At 38.3% G+C, this 21,003-nt stretch overlaps 1 protein-coding gene across 7 annotated transcripts in view; it reads right to left on the reverse strand.

Moving 5' to 3' along the window:
- Nucleotides 1-21,003, reverse strand: part of RAPGEF6 (Rap guanine nucleotide exchange factor 6) — a 191,823-nt gene that overhangs the window by 152,021 nt on the left and 18,799 nt on the right. For all 7 annotated transcript variants that reach the window (XM_056124230.1, XM_056124232.1, XM_056124227.1 and 4 more), the window contains exons 2-4: nt 15,408-15,478; nt 13,730-13,786; nt 8,577-8,660 (exon numbers count right to left, since the gene is read on the reverse strand). In XM_056124230.1, coding sequence (XP_055980205.1) covers nt 8,577-8,660; nt 13,730-13,786; nt 15,408-15,478 — 212 coding nt within the window. The remainder of the gene's footprint in view (nt 1-8,576; nt 8,661-13,729; nt 13,787-15,407; nt 15,479-21,003) is intronic.

The raw sequence follows: 21,003 nt of genomic DNA on the forward strand, positions 1-21,003 counted from the left end.
ACCTCAAAATTTTTTTTGGTTTTTGTTTTTGAGTCACACCCAGTAGTAATGGGTTTAGCTAAGAAGCTGACCAGTTAGGAATCACTCCGGGTAGTGCTTGGGAGACTGTATGGGGTGTCAGGGATTAAACCCAGGCTGGCCATGTGCAAGGCAAGCATCCTGCCTACTGCACTATCACTCTGGCCCCCAATCTCAAATTTTGAACATCTACAAATATATGCTGAATTAAATCTTTTTTTAAAAAGACCTAATAAATTCACTTTTGAATAAAGAAATTTAGTAAACTACCAAAGTTGTTGCTATAGCACAGCGGGTAGGGCGTTTGCCTTGCACGCAGACAACCCGGGTTCGATTCCTCAATCCCTCTTGGAAAGTCTGGCAAGCTACCAAAAGTATACCGCCCACATGGCAGAGCCTGGCAAGCTACCTGTAGTGTGTGTTTGATATTCCAAAAACAGTAACAACCTGTCTCACAATGGAAACATTACTGGTGCCCGCTCAAGCAAATCCATGAACAATGGGAGGACAGTGCTGCAGTGCTACCAAAGTTGTTATTGATTGACAGTTGGTTATGTGCTTCTGGGGGCGAAATTTGGGGCATCACACAAGAGGTCAACTTTACTACTTTGGCAACATCCCTTGCCCCCAAAGTGATTTCTTACTATTTTTTAAAATAACATTGGGACTGGAATGCTCTAACAGTAGGAATGGCATTTGCCTTGCCCATGGTTGATGGAAGATCAATCTCTACTATGATTTCTTTAGTCCTGTAAAGTTTGATCCCTAAGCACACAATGAGTAAGAAGTCCTAACCACTGGGTGTGGCCCTCAAACAAATAATAGTGTTGGGTGGGGCAAAGATCGTATAATGGGGAAGGCACTTGCCTTGCAAGTGGCTGAGCTAGGTTCTCACTTGGCTGAGGAGGTTTGATCCCCAGCATGACCCTGGGCCCTGTCAGAACTGTTTCCCGAGAGCAGAGCCAGGAGTGAACCCTGAAGCACTGACAAATTTGCTGGTGTTTTTCAAAAAGAAAAAAAAAAAAAGGATTGAGTGATGGAGAGATTATATAGGAATTTAGGCACTTGTACACAGTCAATCTGGTCAGCTCCCAGACATCAAATATGGTGCCCCAAATGGGATGTGATTCCTGAACAGAGATAGGTTTAAGACCTAAATATGAACAAGTGTGGCCCAAGTCCCACTCCCCTGTCCATCTCCCCTGTCCAGTTAAGCACTGGAGCTTATGTATCATTTTAACGAAAGATGGCAAATTGAGGGAAGTGTGAGAAGTATGTAAAGAAAACTAATGGAACATAAAAATTATTCTAATAGTTTAAGCAAAACAATCATAGTAACAGTGTTGGAGACTGGCTCATTGCTAGGAAAAATGTAAAATGAGATTAGCACTAAAAAAAGTATTTTACATTGATATTTTTACATTTTTTGACAGAAAAATGTTGTTTTGCTGTTGTTCAGTTTTTGGCCTCAAATGCCTATGTTAAGGGCTTACTCCAGTTCTGAGCTCAAGAATCACTCTTGGCAGGGGGGCATGAAGGACCATAATGTGTTGCCAGAAATCAAATCAGAGTCAGCCATACGGAGGGCAAGATCCTCACCTCTGTAATATTCCTGAAAGGTTTCTAAACAAATCAGAAAGGACTGATTTTTTTGGGGGGGGGTCGGGGTGCACAGGGGTTACTCCTGGCTCATGCTTTCAGGAATTACTCCTGGCAGTACTCAGGGGACCATATGGGATGCTGGGAATTGAGCCCGGTCGACTATGTGCAAGGCAAATGCCCTACCCGGCACCCAGAAAGGACTAATTTTTTTATTTTAAAAGATAACCAAATTTTTTAAAGGTGGGAAAACGCAAAACATGCTAGCTAAATATAAAACATGCTAGATATATATAGCACTGTAGCACTGTCCTCCTGTTGTTCACTGATTCGCTCAAGCGGGCACCAGTAACGTCTCCATTGTGAGACTTGTTACTACTTTTGGCATATCGAATATACCACGGGGAGCTTGCCAGGCTCTGTCTGCCGTATGGGCAGGCTCCTCTCGGTAGCTTGCCGGGATCTCTGAGAGAGACAGAATCAAACCCCGGCTGGCCAAGTGCAAGGCAAACGCCTTACCCGCTGTGCTATCACTCCAGCCCAGATATATCTATATCTGTATCTATAGATATGCAGAGTTCACTTAGAAGAAATTATACAATATTACATAGAGAAAGTTAAGAACCAAAGACAATTATAGAGCACAATTATTTCCAAATAACCAAATGAAAATATCTGCTAACATATATTAATTAAACAAAAAAAGGGCAGAAGTTGGTTTAAAAAAGTACAATTTTTTTGATGGCCTGGATTAAACAAAATCACTTAGTATGTATTTTAATGTGGCAGCTTTAATAAATTTTGTATAAATAATTCTTCACAAAGCATAAGTTCATATACAAAGAACGCTTTATTAAAATATCTTAGTCTTCCTCATTTCTTACATAGTAGAGCTGTAAATATTTTGAGAGAGGCCACACCAGGCTGTGCTTGGGGCTTACTTTTGGCTCTGTGCTCAGGGATTGTTCCTGGCAGGGTTCAGGGGACCATATAGTGTCCTAAGGATCAAAGCAGGGTCGGTCACATGTAAGGTAAGCGCCCTACTTACTGTACTATCTTCCCAACCCCAACAGAACTGTATTTTTGTTTGCCTAATCACACAATATATTTTTAAAAGCTACAGAGAAGAGAGAAATAGCTCAACAGGCTGGAGGTAGTCCAATACCTCACCACCCAGAAAAGAAATAAAGGGGAACTAAATTTACACTCCCACCTATAATAACTGGACAATCATACAAAATATAAAGAACAATTTCAAGACAATGGAACATAGTAGATATGACTGTGCTCTCTGGGGGGAGTGGGGGAAATATTATGGCAAGGACAAAATAGCACAACCGGCTACTATTCGTATGCTTTGTATGTGGAAACCATAGATTTAATCCCTGATACTGCATGGTTCCTCAAGCACAGTGCTCAGAGTAGCCCCTGAGCACTGACCACCAGGTGTGGCCCCAAAACAAAACAAAACAAAAATCTAATATGACCCTACAATATCACATTTTACTACCAACTGGCATTTACTACCAACTGAGATGGTTTTAAGGTATGGGGGGAAAGATTCTTAATATGTACAGGACAGAGTACAGGAAAGGGGGAAGCAGAAAAGAGAGGAGAGAACAAGAATGTGCAAAAAGATGCATGTGTGGGCTAAAAGATAGCTCAAAAGGGCTGAGAACCTGCTTGCATAAAGAGCGAAGTTTGATCTTACGTAGTAACCAAGCATTACCAGAATAATGATCCTTTAGCACCATCAAGTGTTATGGAATCACTCTTCACTCCCCAGGAAAGAATAAAGGTGTGAGCATGCATATCTGCTTGGGCAATTTTCAGAAAGATATCCTTTAGTTTTCAAGTGAATACTATTAATATAGAAGGGAAAAATAGAGCAGAAAACCTATGTAACACACAGAATAGTAAGTCTTCAGAAAAGAATCTCTTAGTACTGTGACGAATCAACACTAAGGAAGTCAACATTTGTTCAAAAAAAGAAAAAAAGTCAACTGAACTGGATGGTCACACGCCCTAAAACTAAATTCAGATCTCTTTCTAACACCCTGCACATGCACATACACCATGTACATCAAATCAAAATGGATTGAAGACCTAGATATCAGACTTGAATCTTATATTTTACAAAAGGAAAATATAGGCAGAACTTTCCATAACATTGAAGCTAGGGGCATGTTTAAGGATGAAACACCACTGACCAGGCAAGGAGAAGCAAAGAGAGATAAACGGAGCTACATTAAACTAAGAAGCTTCTTCTGAACCTCAAAGAAAATGATGACCAAAATTACAAAGAAATCCCACTGACTGAAATTATTTGCCCATCACACATCTAACAAAGGGTTAATATCCAAGGTCTAAAAAGCACTGGTAGAACTCTACAAGAAAAACATATCGAACTCAAAAATGTAAGATAAAATTTTGTGCAATACCTAAAAACTTGCATCACTAATATATTAAAGATAAGGAAAATTCCTCAAATTTAAAATAGGAGGGGAAAATACAATACATTACAAGAGAATATAAAAGAACTATGTCTAATAAGCACACGTAAAAGTGCTCAATGGGCTGGAGCGATAGCACAGCGGGTAGCGCGTTTGCCTTGCACATGGCCAACTGGGCTGACCTGAGTTTGATTCCTCCGCCCCAGATTCCTCCACCCCTCTCGAAGAGCCCGGCAAGCTACCGAGAGTATCTCGCCCACACGCCAAAGCCTGGCAAGCTATCCGTGACGTATTCAATATGTCAAACACAGTAACAAGTCTCACAATGTTACTGGGCCCACTAGAGCAAATCGATAAACAATGGGAGGACAGTGACAGTGACAGAAAAGTGCTCAGTATTATTAATCAGTCTGAAAATGAAGCTTAAAACTGCTTTACAGTATGTTTAATACGGTGTAATACTTTAATACAGTTTTTATTACAGTGACTATAATAGCTAGAATGATAGCTGAACATGCAGAAATAGAAATATCTTTTACACGTTACTTGTGGCAACCTAAAGTAATTATACAAATACTGTAGAATACTGTAAAGCAATTTATTAAAATTCAGGACATGTTATGGAACTACTATAACAATATGGCACTCAAGCAGGTTAGATGAAGTCTAATAGTATAGATTAGGAAACTGGAAATAAGCACACATAAGTAGATACTCAATTTACAGAAAAGGTGGCAATTAATTGAAAAAAAGTGAATTGAAAAAAGACATATGGAATGGGGGAAGGCAGGGCAGACCAAGCGTTCCTTCCTCAATGGCAAAGAAAAGGACATATAGGAATCCATATGAAAAAATATGTTAAGTGAAACCATATTATACTCAAAAAGCAAGTCTATATATAACTCTACATTTTAAAGGAAAGAAAGAATATTCTAGAAAGATTAATAGATTACTGTTAATATCGATATTACTTATATAATAAGCATTAATAGTATAACAATTATGATAGTAATATTATATAATAATTATTAATTTTACTAATTAGATTATTAATAGATAATTATTGATAGAAAATAGATTAATGACCCGAGAAACAGAAATATTTAAGAAACTGATGGGGCCAAAGCTGCAGAGTACTTGTCTATATCATTTTCAAGGATCTGCCTTGGATATACAACATGATTCCCACAGAAGGCTGTGGCCCCTATTAAAAAAAAAAAAAGGAAAAAGAAACTGTATTATGCCTACATCAGAGTTAAGAACTTGTAGTCAAGCAAAAATATTATTGAGAATGAATAATACAAGGTATATGATGGGGTGGGGTAAAGATATTTTCAATAAACTACCAAGAATTTATTTTTTTGGAAGGAACTGGGGTAAAACATAGTATGCAAATCAAAGATATAATGAGATCAATGCACACAACATAGTAACTAAAATTAAAGAAAATATAAAAATGGAAAACACTAAGTAGTGCTGGTGAGGATGAAACAGGAATTCTCACACATTGTAGGCATGGTAGGTTATAAAGATAAGTAAGATCCACCTTGAAATGCAACTTGCAATGAACAATTAAAGCTGAATAAAGATATGTCGTGTGAGCCAACAATTCTCTGCTAGGTATATCCTACAGAAATACACTCACAAGTGCCATAAAATGCACAAAAATGTTCACAACTGCTTTACTCAACTACACAGACAATAGTTTTTACCAATGAGAACGAATTAGTAACATGAAACATAACTGAGGGCAGATACAATAAAATGGGTAGTAAAAAATGAAGACTTAGTTAACATCTCAGACTTGTGACCAACTGAAAACTCAAGGACTACAATCACTTTTCTTATTTTTCATTTTTCTTATTTTACAGGATAGTGTTAACAGAATACCCCCAAAGCACTGAAATTAATATGTAATATAGCCAGCAATGATTGTTAGGACTATAGATGTTATTTCGGGGAGAAAGAATGAAATACCTCTAATATCTTATGTGGATAAGAGTGTTGGATGAGAGTGGCATGTTTTAGCAGGATTCATAAGAAAGCTGAATTTCCAAGGAAATAAACGTCACCGATTATTTGCCTCACAACTGCAACTATTGGTTCTGTACTGGTTCTGTTTCAAATCTACTTGGCAATAAAGAAAATAAATGCTGAGTTTAGCTTTGTCAGTAGAGGTGCACTAATAGAGGGACTGTAGGAAAATCTTGACTTGTAGGATATTTCTGTGAAGGTAAAGGAGGTCATGGGGCCAGAGAGTACAGTGGGGAGTGGATTTGCCTCACACACAACTGACCCAGGTTCAATCCCCAGCATCCTGTATGGTCCCCCAAGCACTACCAGTAATAATTCCTGAGCAGAGAGCCAGGAGTAACCCTAAGCATTGCCAGGTATGAAACAAACCTCTCACCTCCCCACCCCCAAAAAAGGAGGAGGCCCTGTTATCCGCCTTAGGGCTGGCCTAGCAGAGGGTAGAGGAGTCTTCTGTGTATCAATTTCATTTTCTAAATAAATCTAATGCAATCGTAAGTCTTACTTTGTAAACCTTCTAAAAACTTCTCATTACTGGAAAAGAAAACATTAAAAAGTTACTTTAGGGGCCATAGAGTTAGTACAGTGGGAGGATGAAGATGCTTGCCTTGCATGTGACAGATGCAGGTTTGATCCCTGGCATAGCATATGGGCCTCACCAGGAGGGAGAAAGGGAGGGAGGGAAGGGAAGAGGAAGGGGGAAAAGGGGGATATGAGAGAGAGAGAGAGAGAGAGAGAGAGAGAGAGAGAGAGAGAGAGAGAGAGAGAGAGAGAGGAGAGACACGAAAAAAAGGAAGAAAGGAAAAGAAAGTTACTTTAGAGAGCTGGGGAGATAGCTAGAGCCTCACTGTTGCAAATGGCAGCTGAACACCACTGGGTATGACAAATTCCCTGGCCTGATATTACATTTTCATGTTATCAAATTATAATTTAAGGTTCCTCCAAATCTGAAGAATTGCTAACAGGGTTTTCTTCATACTATATTCACCCTCTCTCCCTAATAACTCCCTTCTTTTACCTAATAATTAGATAAAAACAATTAAGCTACTTTCATAATTTTAATTATTAAAGGTCAGAATTTATCTTAAAAACTTTCAAATATCTAATAACTATAAAGCTTACAAGCCTATTCATTCTATATAATTACATAAAGTTAATATAACTTTACTCCTCAAAACTAGTAATCTACATAAAAAGTTGTATCAGCACCTCCATTTTACAAATGACAGAACTGAGACAAAAAGGGGTTATGTAACGTGCCAAAGTAATAGTTAAGCACAGATAAGAACTCTTGCAGTCTGGTTCTTAGGTGTCACTTTCATAAGCTTTTGAGAACTGAGTAGTAGCCTGCTAGAACCTCATGGAAACACTGTTAATATCCTCAATTCACAGGTAAGAAAAATTAAATTTCTCATTATTAATTAACAAGTAATAGTACTGGAATTCTAACCAAGTCTGCTACTCTAAAATCCAATTTCTTGAATATTAAGAGATGTTGCCCCTTGGGGTCAGGGATCGTGTCACAATGGCAGAACCTAGCCTTACACTGGTTTGCTCCTAGCACTATGAAAAATAAATAAAACAAAAAGATGTTACCTTTCTAACCATTCACAGCAGTATATTTATAAACACTGTAAAACAGGGAGCTGGAGAGGTAATACAAGGTTTAAGGAGCTTGACTCTGGTTTAATCTTGGCATCATAAGGTCCCCCAAAGACTAAGAGTGATCCCTAAGTAGAATAGAAGCCCTGAGTGCATGGGGTATGGTACTCAACAAAACAAACCCACAAAAATGTAAATCAGATCAAATAAGATTAAGATACTATGTCATGGTGCAAATTTAAAGATAATATCTCCAATTAAAAAAAAAGGCATAGTAAGGAAATAAATGCCCAAAGGAAACAGAACCTGAAAAATGGTCTACAAAACTGAACTTGACTGGGAGGGGTCACTGAGACAATGGTGGTGGAGGAAAGTAGACACTCCAGTAGAGGGTGTGGTGTTGGAACATTGTATGCATGAAATTCTACCAGTAACACTACTGTAAATCACAGTACTAAAAATAAATTTTAAAAATACATAAAAATATGTAAGTATGGGGTTAGAGATAGTACAGCAAGTAGGAAGCTTGTCTTGCATATGACCAACCTAAGTTCAATGCCTGCCACCCCATAAGGTTCTCCAAACACTGCCAGGAGTAAGCTCTAAGTTACTCTAAATGCTGGGTGTGGCCCAAAAACAGAAGAAAAAGAAGTAAATAAAATAGATTATATCCCCAGAAATATAAACTGCAACCTAATATCTAAAAGTGTTTCCAAAAATGTCAATAAGCAAAGGTTCTTACAAATGTTTCATTCTCCTACAACCAGAAAAACTACACAACTTACAAAAAATACTTTAACATAAGAGATAAAGTGTTGTAACATTAAATTTGCCTGTAGCATGCCATGCATTGACTAGCAGATGTAAACATACCTGCAAGGAGGCAAGACCATGGACTCTTTCATGAGTACAGATCCAGAAAGCAGGATATACCAACATCTAGCAATAGTTTCCGAACTGTCAAAATGATAAGTAAACAAATGAGAAAAAGAAATATACATATTCATAAAGTCAACATGAAATACATAACATTATATATATTCTGATATTGTCAGTCATTAAAATTAAATATTACTTGGGAATGTGGGTTGGAGCAATAGCACAGAGGGTAGGGTGTTTGCCTTGCACACGGCCGACCTGGCCAACCCAGGTTCGATTCCTCTGCCCCTCTGGGAGGGCCTGGCAAATTTCTGAGAGTATCTCGCTTGCACGGCAAAGACTGGCAAGCTACCCATGATATATTCGATATGCCAAACACAGTAACAAGTGTCACAATGGAGATGTTACTGGGCCTGCTCAAGCAAATCGATGAACTACGGGAAGACAGTGACAGTGACTTTGGAATGTGCCTTATGTTTATATGAACCATGTCATACAGGGCAGTTAAAATCACTAAATTGTGCTAGAGCAATAATTATGTCTAGATGCCATTCACACACTCCCAATTTTTATGTAATTTGTTTAAAGAAATTATAAAGCTGCCAATATATTCTTATATAAATCGAGGAAAAAGTCTGAATGCTCACTCCTACCACTGAAAGAGCCCTATCAGTTCATCAACCAGAAATGTGTAGGATCTCCACTGATGTACCAAGAGCAGCACACAACATTTGAAGGGATGTATGGCAGAAAGCAACCGATCGAAATTAAAAAAAAAAAAATATATATATATACACACACACATATAGATAGATTCTATTGAGACTGAAGCAGTCATCGAAGCCCTAGCCAAACAGGGCATTCAAACTCAGTACATCAGGATCCTCCATGAGCTGTATTACGGATTCACCATCAGGATCTCAACATTCTACAAGGAAGTGATCATCCATGGCAAAAGAGGGGTTCGGTAGGGTGATGCCATTTCATGGAAACTCTTCAGTGCCACCCTTGAGAATGTCATGCAACGACTGGAATGGGAAGGAATGGTAGTGAAGATAGACGGCCAGCAACTACACCACCTCCGCTTCACTGATGACATCATTCTAATAACATCAAACATTAGCCAAGCAGCACAAATGCTGGCCGACTTCGACCGTGAGTGTGGAAAGGTCAGATTGCAGCTGAATTGCAGTGGACAATGTTCATGAAAAACGAAGACAATGTTCATGAAAAATGGACTAGTTCCTGACGTTCCATTTGCTCTCAATGGAACGAACATCTCTGAATGCAGCAGTTATGTGTACCTAAGTCGAGAACTCAACATGATAAATCACTGGCACCTGAGCTGTGCAGGAGGAAAAGAGCTGTGTGGAATGCCTTCAAGAGCATCGAATAAATAGCTAAGAGGATGAAGAACCTCTGACTCTGGGCACATCTCTTCAACTCCACTGTTGTTCCTACTCTAACATATACCTCGGAAACCTGAGCCCTATGAAAACAGGATGAGAACGCTATTCAGATCACCCAAAGAGGAATCGAAAGAGCTATGCTTGGAGTATCATGCTTCACTCAAGAAAGAGAAAGAATCCAGAGTTCTGACATCCATCGACGATCGAGAATCAGGAATGCTGTCTCGTTTGGCAAGGCGTCATAAATCAGATGGGCTGGACACATAACGTGATTTGAAGACGACCACGGGACTAGAGCCGTTACTGACTGGATTTCACAAGACATCAAAAGAACGTGTGGCCGCCCACCTATGAGATGGTCAGACTTCTTCATCAAGACCCTGAACAAACGGTTGGAGGTTCTTCATGTTCCTGGAGTGAGCAGGTGCCACTGGACTACACCAGCATGCAATGGGGATGAATAAAGATATTACTGGCACCCGCTCCCGCTCGAGCAAATTGATGAGTAATGAGATGTCAAGTGATCAAGTGATATATATGCATATATATGCATATATATACATATGTGTGTATATATATATACATATATATTAGCACACAAGGCTCAAACTGTAACAACATGTTAGTAATCTCTTATAAATGGGGTTAATGGATCCAGGATGAGATACAACAATCGTCACACATTTTCCTCAAAGGAAATTTCTTTGGATCATTTTAAGCAGATTATTCATAAGCAATACAAAAATTATTTACCACATGCCTTTGGGGCAGGCCTGGGTCTTAATTGGGAAAATTCAAAACAATGGTGGTGGGAAGGTATAATGGTGGGATTGGTGTTGAAGTACTGAACGTAGTAAGTTATTGTGAACTACTTTATAAAAATAAAATTAAATTTAAAAATTAAATTAAAAGCTGAAGGAAGAAAGGGAGGGAGGGAGGGAGGGAGGGAGGGAATGTATGACCGTGGCAACAAGCTATAGTCAAAACATAGATCCATCAACACTGAAAACATGCGCTCTAAGTGGCTAGGGGGCAGGGGGCCATGATGGAATATAGGAACACTGGTGAAGGAAAATAGTTCACAGTGGTGGTGGGATTGGATTGGTATTGAAATATTACATGTCAAAAACTCAACTATCAATAATTTTATAAATCATGGTTAAAAATTATTAAAAAAATTTTAAGAAGAGCCTGGCAACATATCTGATAAAAAAAAAAACACCAGGTGAAACACTTCATGTGAGACCATGCTATTTTCTCTGCAAACAAATCCAGTAATAATTCATTTTAGAGAAGGGAGGTAAACTTAATCTTGTCATATCTTACTCCTTTAAAAGTTTCACACTACTGAAAAGAAGACAAAAGTTCTTAAGGAAGACATCAACTGAACTTCTAGATTCTACTCTTGCTGTTTTTCTTTGCTCATGACACCTGATTATACCACTTTCCCTTCTCTACCAAGGTGTTTCCATGTCAAGGTAAACTGTACACACTCTTTTAGTGTGCATAGTTTACCTTGATTAACTTGACATTTTAACAAATTTTTGTTGGATCAAGGGATGGAGCAATAGAGCATCTGTAGGGCATTTGCCTTGCACACAGCCGACCCAGCTGACCCAGGTACGACCCTCCACCCCTCTCGGAGAGCCCGGAAAGCTACCAAGAGTATCTTGTCCGTATGGCAAAGCCTGGCAAGCTACCCGTGACGTATTTGATATGCCAAACACAGTTACAAGAAGTCTCACAATGGAGACGTTACTGGGCCTGCTCGAGTAACTCGATGAACAGGAGAACAGTGCTACAGTGTTGAATCAAAGGGATAGTACAACCGGCAGGGTGCTTGATCTGCATGCCAGTTGAATTCCCTAGCATAATATACAGTCCCTGGAGTACCGACAGGAGTAATTCCTGAGTGCAGATCCAGGAATAAACCCTAAGCATAGATGGGTATGGTCCCAACAAACAAACAAAAAAAGCTTTGTTATAGTCAGAGACAGATTTGTGTAACTCAAGATTCTTTAAAAGCCTGGTTTACTGATGCTTGAATGTATACCACTGAACACCCATTTTAAGTATACAAATCATTTCTATGAAAATTTAGAAAATTATATAAATATGAATTTTACACTTCCATTAACATCACTTAAGCTTCTTTGCAGTCAATTCCTGACACCAATGATCAATAATCATCTATGTCTTTAGACTGCTATTTTCTGGATAATTCAATTAAATTGTGACCCCTTCTCTCAGCAGTGAGAAAACTTTTTTTCCATTTTTCACATGCAGCTAAGTTTTTTCAACATCACTTAGAGAAGAGACTTTTCTTCCTATACTCAATACACCTAGCAACTTTTATTGCAAATTAACTGTCCATATATCTGAGAATTTACTTCTGGGATCTATTCCATTAGTATGAAACCTGTTTTTATCCTAGCACCATACGGTATGCTATGCATGCATATGCTATGCATATGTTTTATTTTTGCACCAAAGGTATAGTTTTGATTACTATACCTTTATGTATCTTATAAAGTCAGAGACTACAATATTTCCCATCATTTTTTTTCTATTAAAGAAGTTTTAGCCATTCAAGAAGTTTTATGGTTCCATAGAAATTTTATAGCCTTTTCTTCTCTGTCCTTTAAGAATGCCAGTTGTATTTTGATACGGATTGCACTGAATTTATACAAAGCTTTGGGTTAGGAGGATCATTTGAACAATGAAAGTTCTTCCAACTCATGAGTCTGAAATATTTTTTCATTTCCTCATATTCTATTTCTTTTTAACAGTGACTTAATTTTCGATTTTCAAGTCTTTCGCCTCTTTTGTTGATTCCTATGTGCTTGATGTTTTATTGACATACTTGTAAAATTTTTCTATTAAAAATTCTTTCTCTTCTGGTTTATTTGTATACAGAAACACAATGGATTTTCATGTTGATTTTATGTAGCCTACTACTTTGCTGTATACTGTTTCTAAATTTTCTTGGGAGTCTTTTAGGGTTTTGTATGTATATTATCATGACATCTGCAAACAGCGATAGTTTAGTATCTTTTACAATTTGAACCCCTTCAATTTCTTTTTCTTGCCTAATTACTGTGGTCAGGACTTCAATACTATGTCAAATAATAGTGGTAAAAGTGAATATACCTAATTGTTCCACCCTGATTATCATAGAGAAATCTTTTTCAGTTTTTCATCATGGAATACAGGGTTAGCTGTGAATTTGTTATATATGGCCTTTTTACTATAATGAGATAAGTTCCTTCTGTACTCATTTTGGACAGAGCTCTTATCATGAATGAAAACACAGAAAAATTCTAAACATTTGTAAATTAAAAGAAGTCTGATAAAAAACAAAAAAAAAAATCTTTATGAAGTTCAAAAAAAAAAGGGCAAACCTCAACATACAGTGATTGAAGTAAAAACTCTGATAACCTTTTCCAAAGGACTTAATGAGAGCCTTAAGGAAAGCTGCTCATCTAGATAGTAATTATACATGTGTATATATTAAACTTTGTTTCAATGTACACATTTTGTGTACTCTACACATCATAGTTTGTGAATATATATCAATTATTCAGAAATTATAAGAAATTATTCTAGAATCAAATGAATTTCAATGTTAAAAGTAAAAACTTAAAATACAGATCCAGAAATAAACTGAGCACTACAGAGTATGGACCAAAAACAAAAAATAAAACACTGAAACAATTAACAAATTATGTAAACACTTACCAAAAAAGAATTTGATTGGTACTGTATCTCTCATAGCGTGCTCTTGAAGACATTAATCTAAAATGTTAAATAGCAAAAAAATCATCTTTATTTTGCTTAAAAATTTTATTATCTTAACAAGTCAGGTTTATCTCTGTATTTTCACTGTTTACAGAGTTTTGAAATATAAACATAAAATGTAATAATTTCAGTAACAAATTAAAATTAAGGGCAACAAGTGTAATATTCCCATGTACATCATATAACTTGTCAACTAACTCTAAATAATGCTCTTCTGTATGTAGTAAAAGCATACATTTTGCATTCTGAAAAAAGTATACATCATTCCTTAATCAATAAGTTCCTTAACTGATGAGTAAAGAACAACTGCTGGGGGAAAAAAAATTCACTGAACACAAAAATATGCTTGTAATATTAAAAATAGCTAAAATGTTAAAATATTTAAAATACTTTTAGTATTTTAAATGTTCTAGTTTTCTTTGTATTCATAATATTTGACACAAATTATAATATTGATCCATAGCCAAAAAGTTAAAGAATAGAAAAAAGTGATAGATAAAAGTAGTCATGAAAGGAAAACACATTTTATTAATTGTTAAGCAAAATTACAACAGCACTCAAGAGTGTTTTTTGTCTTTTGGGTTATATCTAGCAGTGTTAACACCTTACTCCTGCCTCATCTCAGGGATCACCCCTGGTGGGTTCAGGGGACCATCTGTGGTCGCCAGGGAACAAATCCGGGTCAGCCATATACAAGGCAAAACATCCTACCTGTTGTATACTGCTCTGGCCCTCAAAAATGGTTTTACAGATATCTTCATAATGACAAAATAGCAAGAGAGAAAACACATTTTAAAAAATAGGAAAACGAGGGGCTGGAGCGATAGCACAGCGGATAGGGCGTTTGCCTTGCACATGGCCGACCCAGGTTCAATTCCCAGCATCCCGTATGGTCCTCCAAGCACCACCAGGAGTAATTTCTGAGTGCAGAGCCAGGAATAACCCCGGAGCATCGCCGGATGTGGTGAAAGAAAAAAAAAAAAAGGAAAATGAGGGGGTGGAGCAATAGTATAGGTAGGGTGTTTGCCTGCATGTGGCAGACTTGGGTTTGATCCCTGGCATCTCACACGGTCCTCCAAGCAAGCCAGGAGTATTCCTGAGTGCCAAGTCAGGAGTAACCTCCAAGCACTGCAAGGTATGGCCCAGATACAAACAAACAAACAAAAAACAAAACAAAAAAGGAAAATGAGATTTGTGAAGTTTGAGTTTTATTCAAGGAAGCTAATGCCACCAAACAAAAAGTCCTATTCTTTTTATTTTAATACATTATATCTTAACATTTTCGTCTTTGAACATCTGACATAAATACTAATAATGAACCAAAAATACTAATAATGAACCACAACAGTTACACTTGTTGTTTTTACACTGACTAGCACTCTGAGCATACTGTTTTAGTTCTTTTTCACTTAATCCTAAAAATAGTATAACAGATCACCTCATTATCACTATTTTTACTGATGACAAAACTGACGTTTGGATGTTCTAAGGTTCATGGTTAATGCAAATGTCTATGCTTAGTCTACAAAAAGCCCTACATAATCTGGCCTCTGCACCTACTTATACAAATTTCAACACCTTAATACATGCCCATTCAGAAACACTGTATCACACTTACCTAAGCTGATGTTCCCTGAGATTTGATAATATTTCCATTCCATGAAGATAAGAATATATGGTATTTAAGTCCTGGAAAACAAAAAATATTTGATATTTCTTTTCAAATGTACTTTTAAAAAATGTAACAGGGCAGGAGGAAATAGCTCAAAGAACTTAAGTGCATACTCTGCACACAGGAAACCTGGGCAATTTGATCCCTAGAACCACAAGGTCCTCCAAACACTACCGGAAAGAGTCAGAAGCAGTCCTCAGAATGACTGAGTATGCCCCAAAATAAACAATAAAGGGAGTCAGAGATAGTACAGCAGGTAAGCCACTTAGCTTGCAGGTGGCTGATTAGGCTTGGATCCCTGGTAACTCAAGCTGCAGCAGGGGTGATTCCTGAGCACAGAGCCAGGAGTAAGCCCTGAACACCTCTGGGTGTGGTGCAAAAAAAGCAAACCCTGCCCCAACACCTCCCCCCCACACTCCATGTTTCTAATTCTAAGCAAACAACCATTCAACCATTCATTCGTGACAGCTTAACAATTGAAGAGTCATAAAATCATCAATTGCAATAGATCTAAAAAGAATTCTTTCAACTCATACAGAAACTCTTCTTTAGCCTAGTTGATGACTTCTATTCTAACAATGCCAGAAACTTAAAAAGTAATTATTTCAAAAGAAAGATTATTTTTTTCTCCTTTTCTGTTTTGCCCAGCTCTACTCAAGACCACTCCAGGCTCAGCGTTCAAGGTGACTTCTGACAGTGTTCAGGGAACCACATGGTGACAGGAATTAAACCCAGGGCTCTGCAGGCTCTAGTTTATTGAGCTGTCTCCCTGGTTAGTCCTAAGACTATTTCATTCTTAAATAGCTGTGTCATTTTCCACCAGTGACCCCAAATTATATGAAAACAGTTCTCTTTTCTTCCAAGTCTTGCCTTTCCTCCACCCCCACCCCCATTTCTCATTACATAGTCTCAGCATTTGTAGGCTCAAACTTTTTATAGTTCCAAGGAGGGGAGGGGGCTTCTATTAAGTAATCAGGGGTACAACAACCACTTCCAATAATACTCAGGCAAGCTGATACACGTCTGATGGCTTAGTGCTTGGGTCTTGCAGCTGTGGAGGTCACTAGGGTTACAAACCATCCCCAGTGGTGCTTAAGGATGGAACTCAGGACCTTAAGTCCTGTGTCCTGTGTTCTGGCCCCTTAGTCTTAAGTTCCAGATTTTGAAGCATCCTGACTGACCACCACTGGAAAAGAACCAGTGTGTAATTCTCCCTCTTCTAATGTTTCTGCCAGTATTACTTAAAAACAGATTGTGATGGTACTGATTATGCGGTAAAAATATGCTACTAACCAAAAAAATGACATTTAATGGGACAATTCCACATTGCTCACATGGTGAAACAGGTAGGAACCTTTTTCTTCTCCTTGCTCAGATAACTAGGTACTAAAAATCTCCAGGAATAAACAGCATAATTTCAGCTAATGGTGATAGCATAATGAAGGGAGAATATAGAAAGTGTTTTACCATTCATATTAGACAACGCACTGGCACATGGCAAATATTAACAAGCTAAATTATTCACATAAAATGTGTCTTCTTATCTTCTTGATAAAGAGTAATATCAGAAGTAATACCAAGGCATATTGTTCCAAAACTCTGCTCTCTTATTTTAATATGCAACCAAACAAGAGAATGTGAGAGGTAGCAGAGAAGGAAAAAAGATAACTTTTAAAAAGCTCTCATTTATGCATTTATTTGTATTTTCAATGCCCAGCTCTTGTACATGAAAGATATAAGCATTACTAAGGAGCAACATCCCTGGTCTAAGACCATTTTTTTTTAAGGAGTAGCACTGCACTGTAGCACTGTCCTCCCGTTATTCATCGATTCGCTCGAGTGGGCACCAGTAACGTTTCACAACAAATTGTGAGACTTGTTCCTGTTTTTGGCATATTGAATATGTCATGAGTAGTGTGCCAGGCTTTGCCATGCGGGCAACACACTCTCGGTAGAGGGTCTCCGAGAGGGGTGGAGGAATCGAACCCGGGTAAGTGTTGTGCAAGGCAAACGTCTTACCCGCTGTGCTATCGCTCCAGCCCAAGGTAGAAATAAAATTAAAATAAGAAAGGACAACAGAGGAAATGAGAAAGATCCATAAGTTCTGAAAACAAAACAGCAATGTGGCATGACTTCTGAAGATGGCTAAAATTCCTTTTTTTTTTTTGCCCTATATGCTCCTTTGCAATGGGACATTACCAATATCCCCCACTCCAAAGTTGCTTCTCCCATGATTTCAGTGATTTGTTCTAATGAAAAATATAAATTAGGAGGAGGATGAATAACTACTAAAATACAAACACCCAGAGACCTTCAATATTGTGAGGCTAAGTTAGCTGTATATAAAATAGCACAAAGATGCCAGAAGCCTCCGTGATAACTTCTTAGGCCAGACTTGCCACAGCTGAATGGAACTAAAAGGAACTAATGATTTCAGTTGAGGTTATATGGGGCAAAAGAAACAATCTCCCAAATAAACACCCCAGAACTGAATGAATAGTATGTTAGAGAAAGTATGGTTAATAATGTGTGCCAGGACATCCACCTACTAAGTCTCTCTCCTACTCCAAGTTTATAAATAGAATTTATACATTTGCAATAGAAAAATCCCCACACTAGCTCCAAGACGTATGTGGTAAAAGCTGTCAAGAGTACAAACACCCAAGTGGGTATCTCTGAACTTATCTCATTCTCCATAACAATTAAGGGATAATGTTTCAGGGAGGCAAAATTAGGGAGGATAGTGCCACGGAAAAAGTATGCCAGGGCAGTGATTACTGCTACCACAAACCATACCGATAGATCCTAAATAACTACTATATGTCAAAGACAACCAAATTCTAGTTATGATCACAGCTGTGTGCTCAAGACATCTATGGTGTCAATTTTCTGAAGAGAAGTGATGGCTTTAGTCTCTAAAGTAATTCAACAAATATCTGTAAGTTTATCTTGTTATTTGCCTTCAATTTTTGTTTTGTTTTGGGGCTACACCCAGAAATGCTCAGGAGTCACTCCTGGCCTTGCGCTCAGGAATTACTTCAAGCAGTTTTGGGGGGGAGGGGGAACATATGGGGTGCTGGGGATCAAACCCTGGCCAGCCACATGAAAAGCAAGCGCCTTACCTACTGTACTATCTCTCCAGCCCCTGCCTTCAATCTTTTTTCAGAGGGATAATTTGGTAGCGGCCAAGACTCAGAGACTATAAAATCCAGATCCCGGAACCGCGCGGCCGCATTCGCGGCCGCGCGACATCTTATTATCTCATTCCTACTTTGGACAAACTTGCAGGCTGTCGAATGTAGCCTGCCCACAGGGCAGAGTCTGGCAAACTCCCCGTGGCCTACCAAATATGCCAAATACCAGTAACAATGATGGGTCTCATTCTCCTAAAGAGCCCTGAATATAATCTCAGGGCTAGGATGAAAGAGACGTTACTGGGGCCTGCTCGAGGCAATCGACGATTAACAGGATGATGAAATGAAATGAATGAATTTGGTTATATAAACATACAGTTCTCCGACAGGGACTAAAAGACTTAAACAGAAGTATCACATTATTTCCATCAAGTGCTGACATTTTTTAGAAATGACCAGAGAGTAAATAAGTTAGTTTTTCTGGAACCATATGGTTTTGTTACATGTAAACTCTGCTTTTGTAACACAGAAAGAACAAAACAAAACAAAACAAAAATCTTAAAATGGGGCTTATATGGGCTCGAGGGATAGAACAGGACTTGACTTGCATACTGATCCTGGTTCAATCCCCAGCACTGCATGAAGAGTAATTCCTAAGAATAGAACCACAAGTAAGCCCAGAGCACCGCTGGGTATGCCCCAAATACACAAACCAAAAAATAGGGGTTGGGAGATGCCTCAGCAGGATTATCATGAATAAATGCTAAAAAGTCAATACATGACTCTGTTAGAAAATGATATTTGCATACTCTCAACCTATGACCTAAAGGACCACTTATACCACTACACATGCCTTTTCAAGAGAGATCAGGATCAAATTAAGCATCTTCAACAATAGAAGAAACATCTGCCCTATTTGCCACTGGCAATTCAAAGAGTGCTAAGCATGAAGGGGCTGTGCAGAATAAAGAAAAAGAGATGCCGGAAAGAAATACAGTAGGCAGGGCACTTGCCTTACATAAGGTCAACCAGGGTTCTATCCCTGACATCCCATATAGTCCCTAAGCACTGTGAGGTGAGGACCATAAACAAAAACGATCATTTGTTTTCTGATGGGAAACACAGTAAGTATAGAACATCTTTCCATCCATAGCCACATCAACCATATACACAATAATGGCACACAATTTTTTTTTTGAGGCCCAGAAGTGTTAGTAAACTACACAATGAACACTTTAAACTTGTGTGAAGGTTCATCAGAATCTCAAGTGCAAAATACCAAAGTGAAACTCAGTATTTAGCTTAGCTATGCGGTAGGGAGTTTGCCTTACAAGCGGCCAACATGGCTGACCCGAGTTCGATTCCTCCGCCCCTCTCAGAGAGCCCGGCAAGCTACCGAGAGTATCTCGCCCGCACGGCAGAGCCTGGCAAGCTACCCATGACGTATTCGATATGCCAAACACAGTAACAACAAGAGACGTTACTGGGCCTGCTCGAGCAAATCGATGAACAACGGGAGGACTGTGACCGTGACCATGTCTTGCTTCTAAGGATCCCTAAATACGGTATTTATCTTCAACTGCAGCTGACCAAAATTTTTCAACTCTATGTTCTAAATATTTTTGTCCATCATCCTAATAAAAATAATAAACGGATTACTTCTCAATGGATAACAAAAAGCAGTCTTGTTGTCTCTACCCTGGACCCCTATAAACCATTATTAATTAATAATGCTAGAATGATGTTTCTAAAATGCATATCACTTGACTTCCCGTTAATCGGGGATTTGCTTGAGCGGGCGCCAGTAACGTCTCCATTTGTCCCTGTCGCATGCTAGTGTAGCCCAATGCATATAAAATGCATATAAAAGTCCCTTAACAAGAATAGACTTTCTCATGATCTGGAAACTGACCAAGCATCTAGCCTCATCTATTTTATACTGATTTTTGTCCTAATATTCCAGCTGCCCAGGAAACTTATATGTTCTTGCTAAATATATTTTGTTAGTTTAGCAAATGCTATTCCCTTCTAAGCAAGCATATAGTGTCAAGTCCCTTCTTCATTTAGCTTTACATATTCCAATCTACAATGAAATCAAGGTTCCCCTTGACTTCATCCAACTTCTCTTTTGGGGGGGAGGGGGGCGAAGAGGAGAGTTTAGGCCACACCTGGTGATGCTCAGGACTAACTCCTGTCTCTGTAGTCAGGGATTAACAGTACTTTTTATTTTTATTTTTTAAATTTTTTTGGGGGGGGGCTTTTTTTTCCTTTATTTTATGAATCAAATTCAACGGACACTTTCAGGGGAAAAGATCAGTTACCTCCTCCACCTTGAGAAAAGAAAACTAAATAACAGCAACAATGATGGAGAAAAGAGTGCTTTAAAACACTGCCACAGAGAACTTCTT

This window comes from Sorex fumeus, unplaced genomic scaffold (genome assembly GCF_029834395.1).
Source record: "Sorex fumeus unplaced genomic scaffold, SorFum_2.1 ptg000051l, whole genome shotgun sequence".
NCBI lineage: Eukaryota > Metazoa > Chordata > Mammalia > Eulipotyphla > Soricidae > Sorex > Sorex fumeus.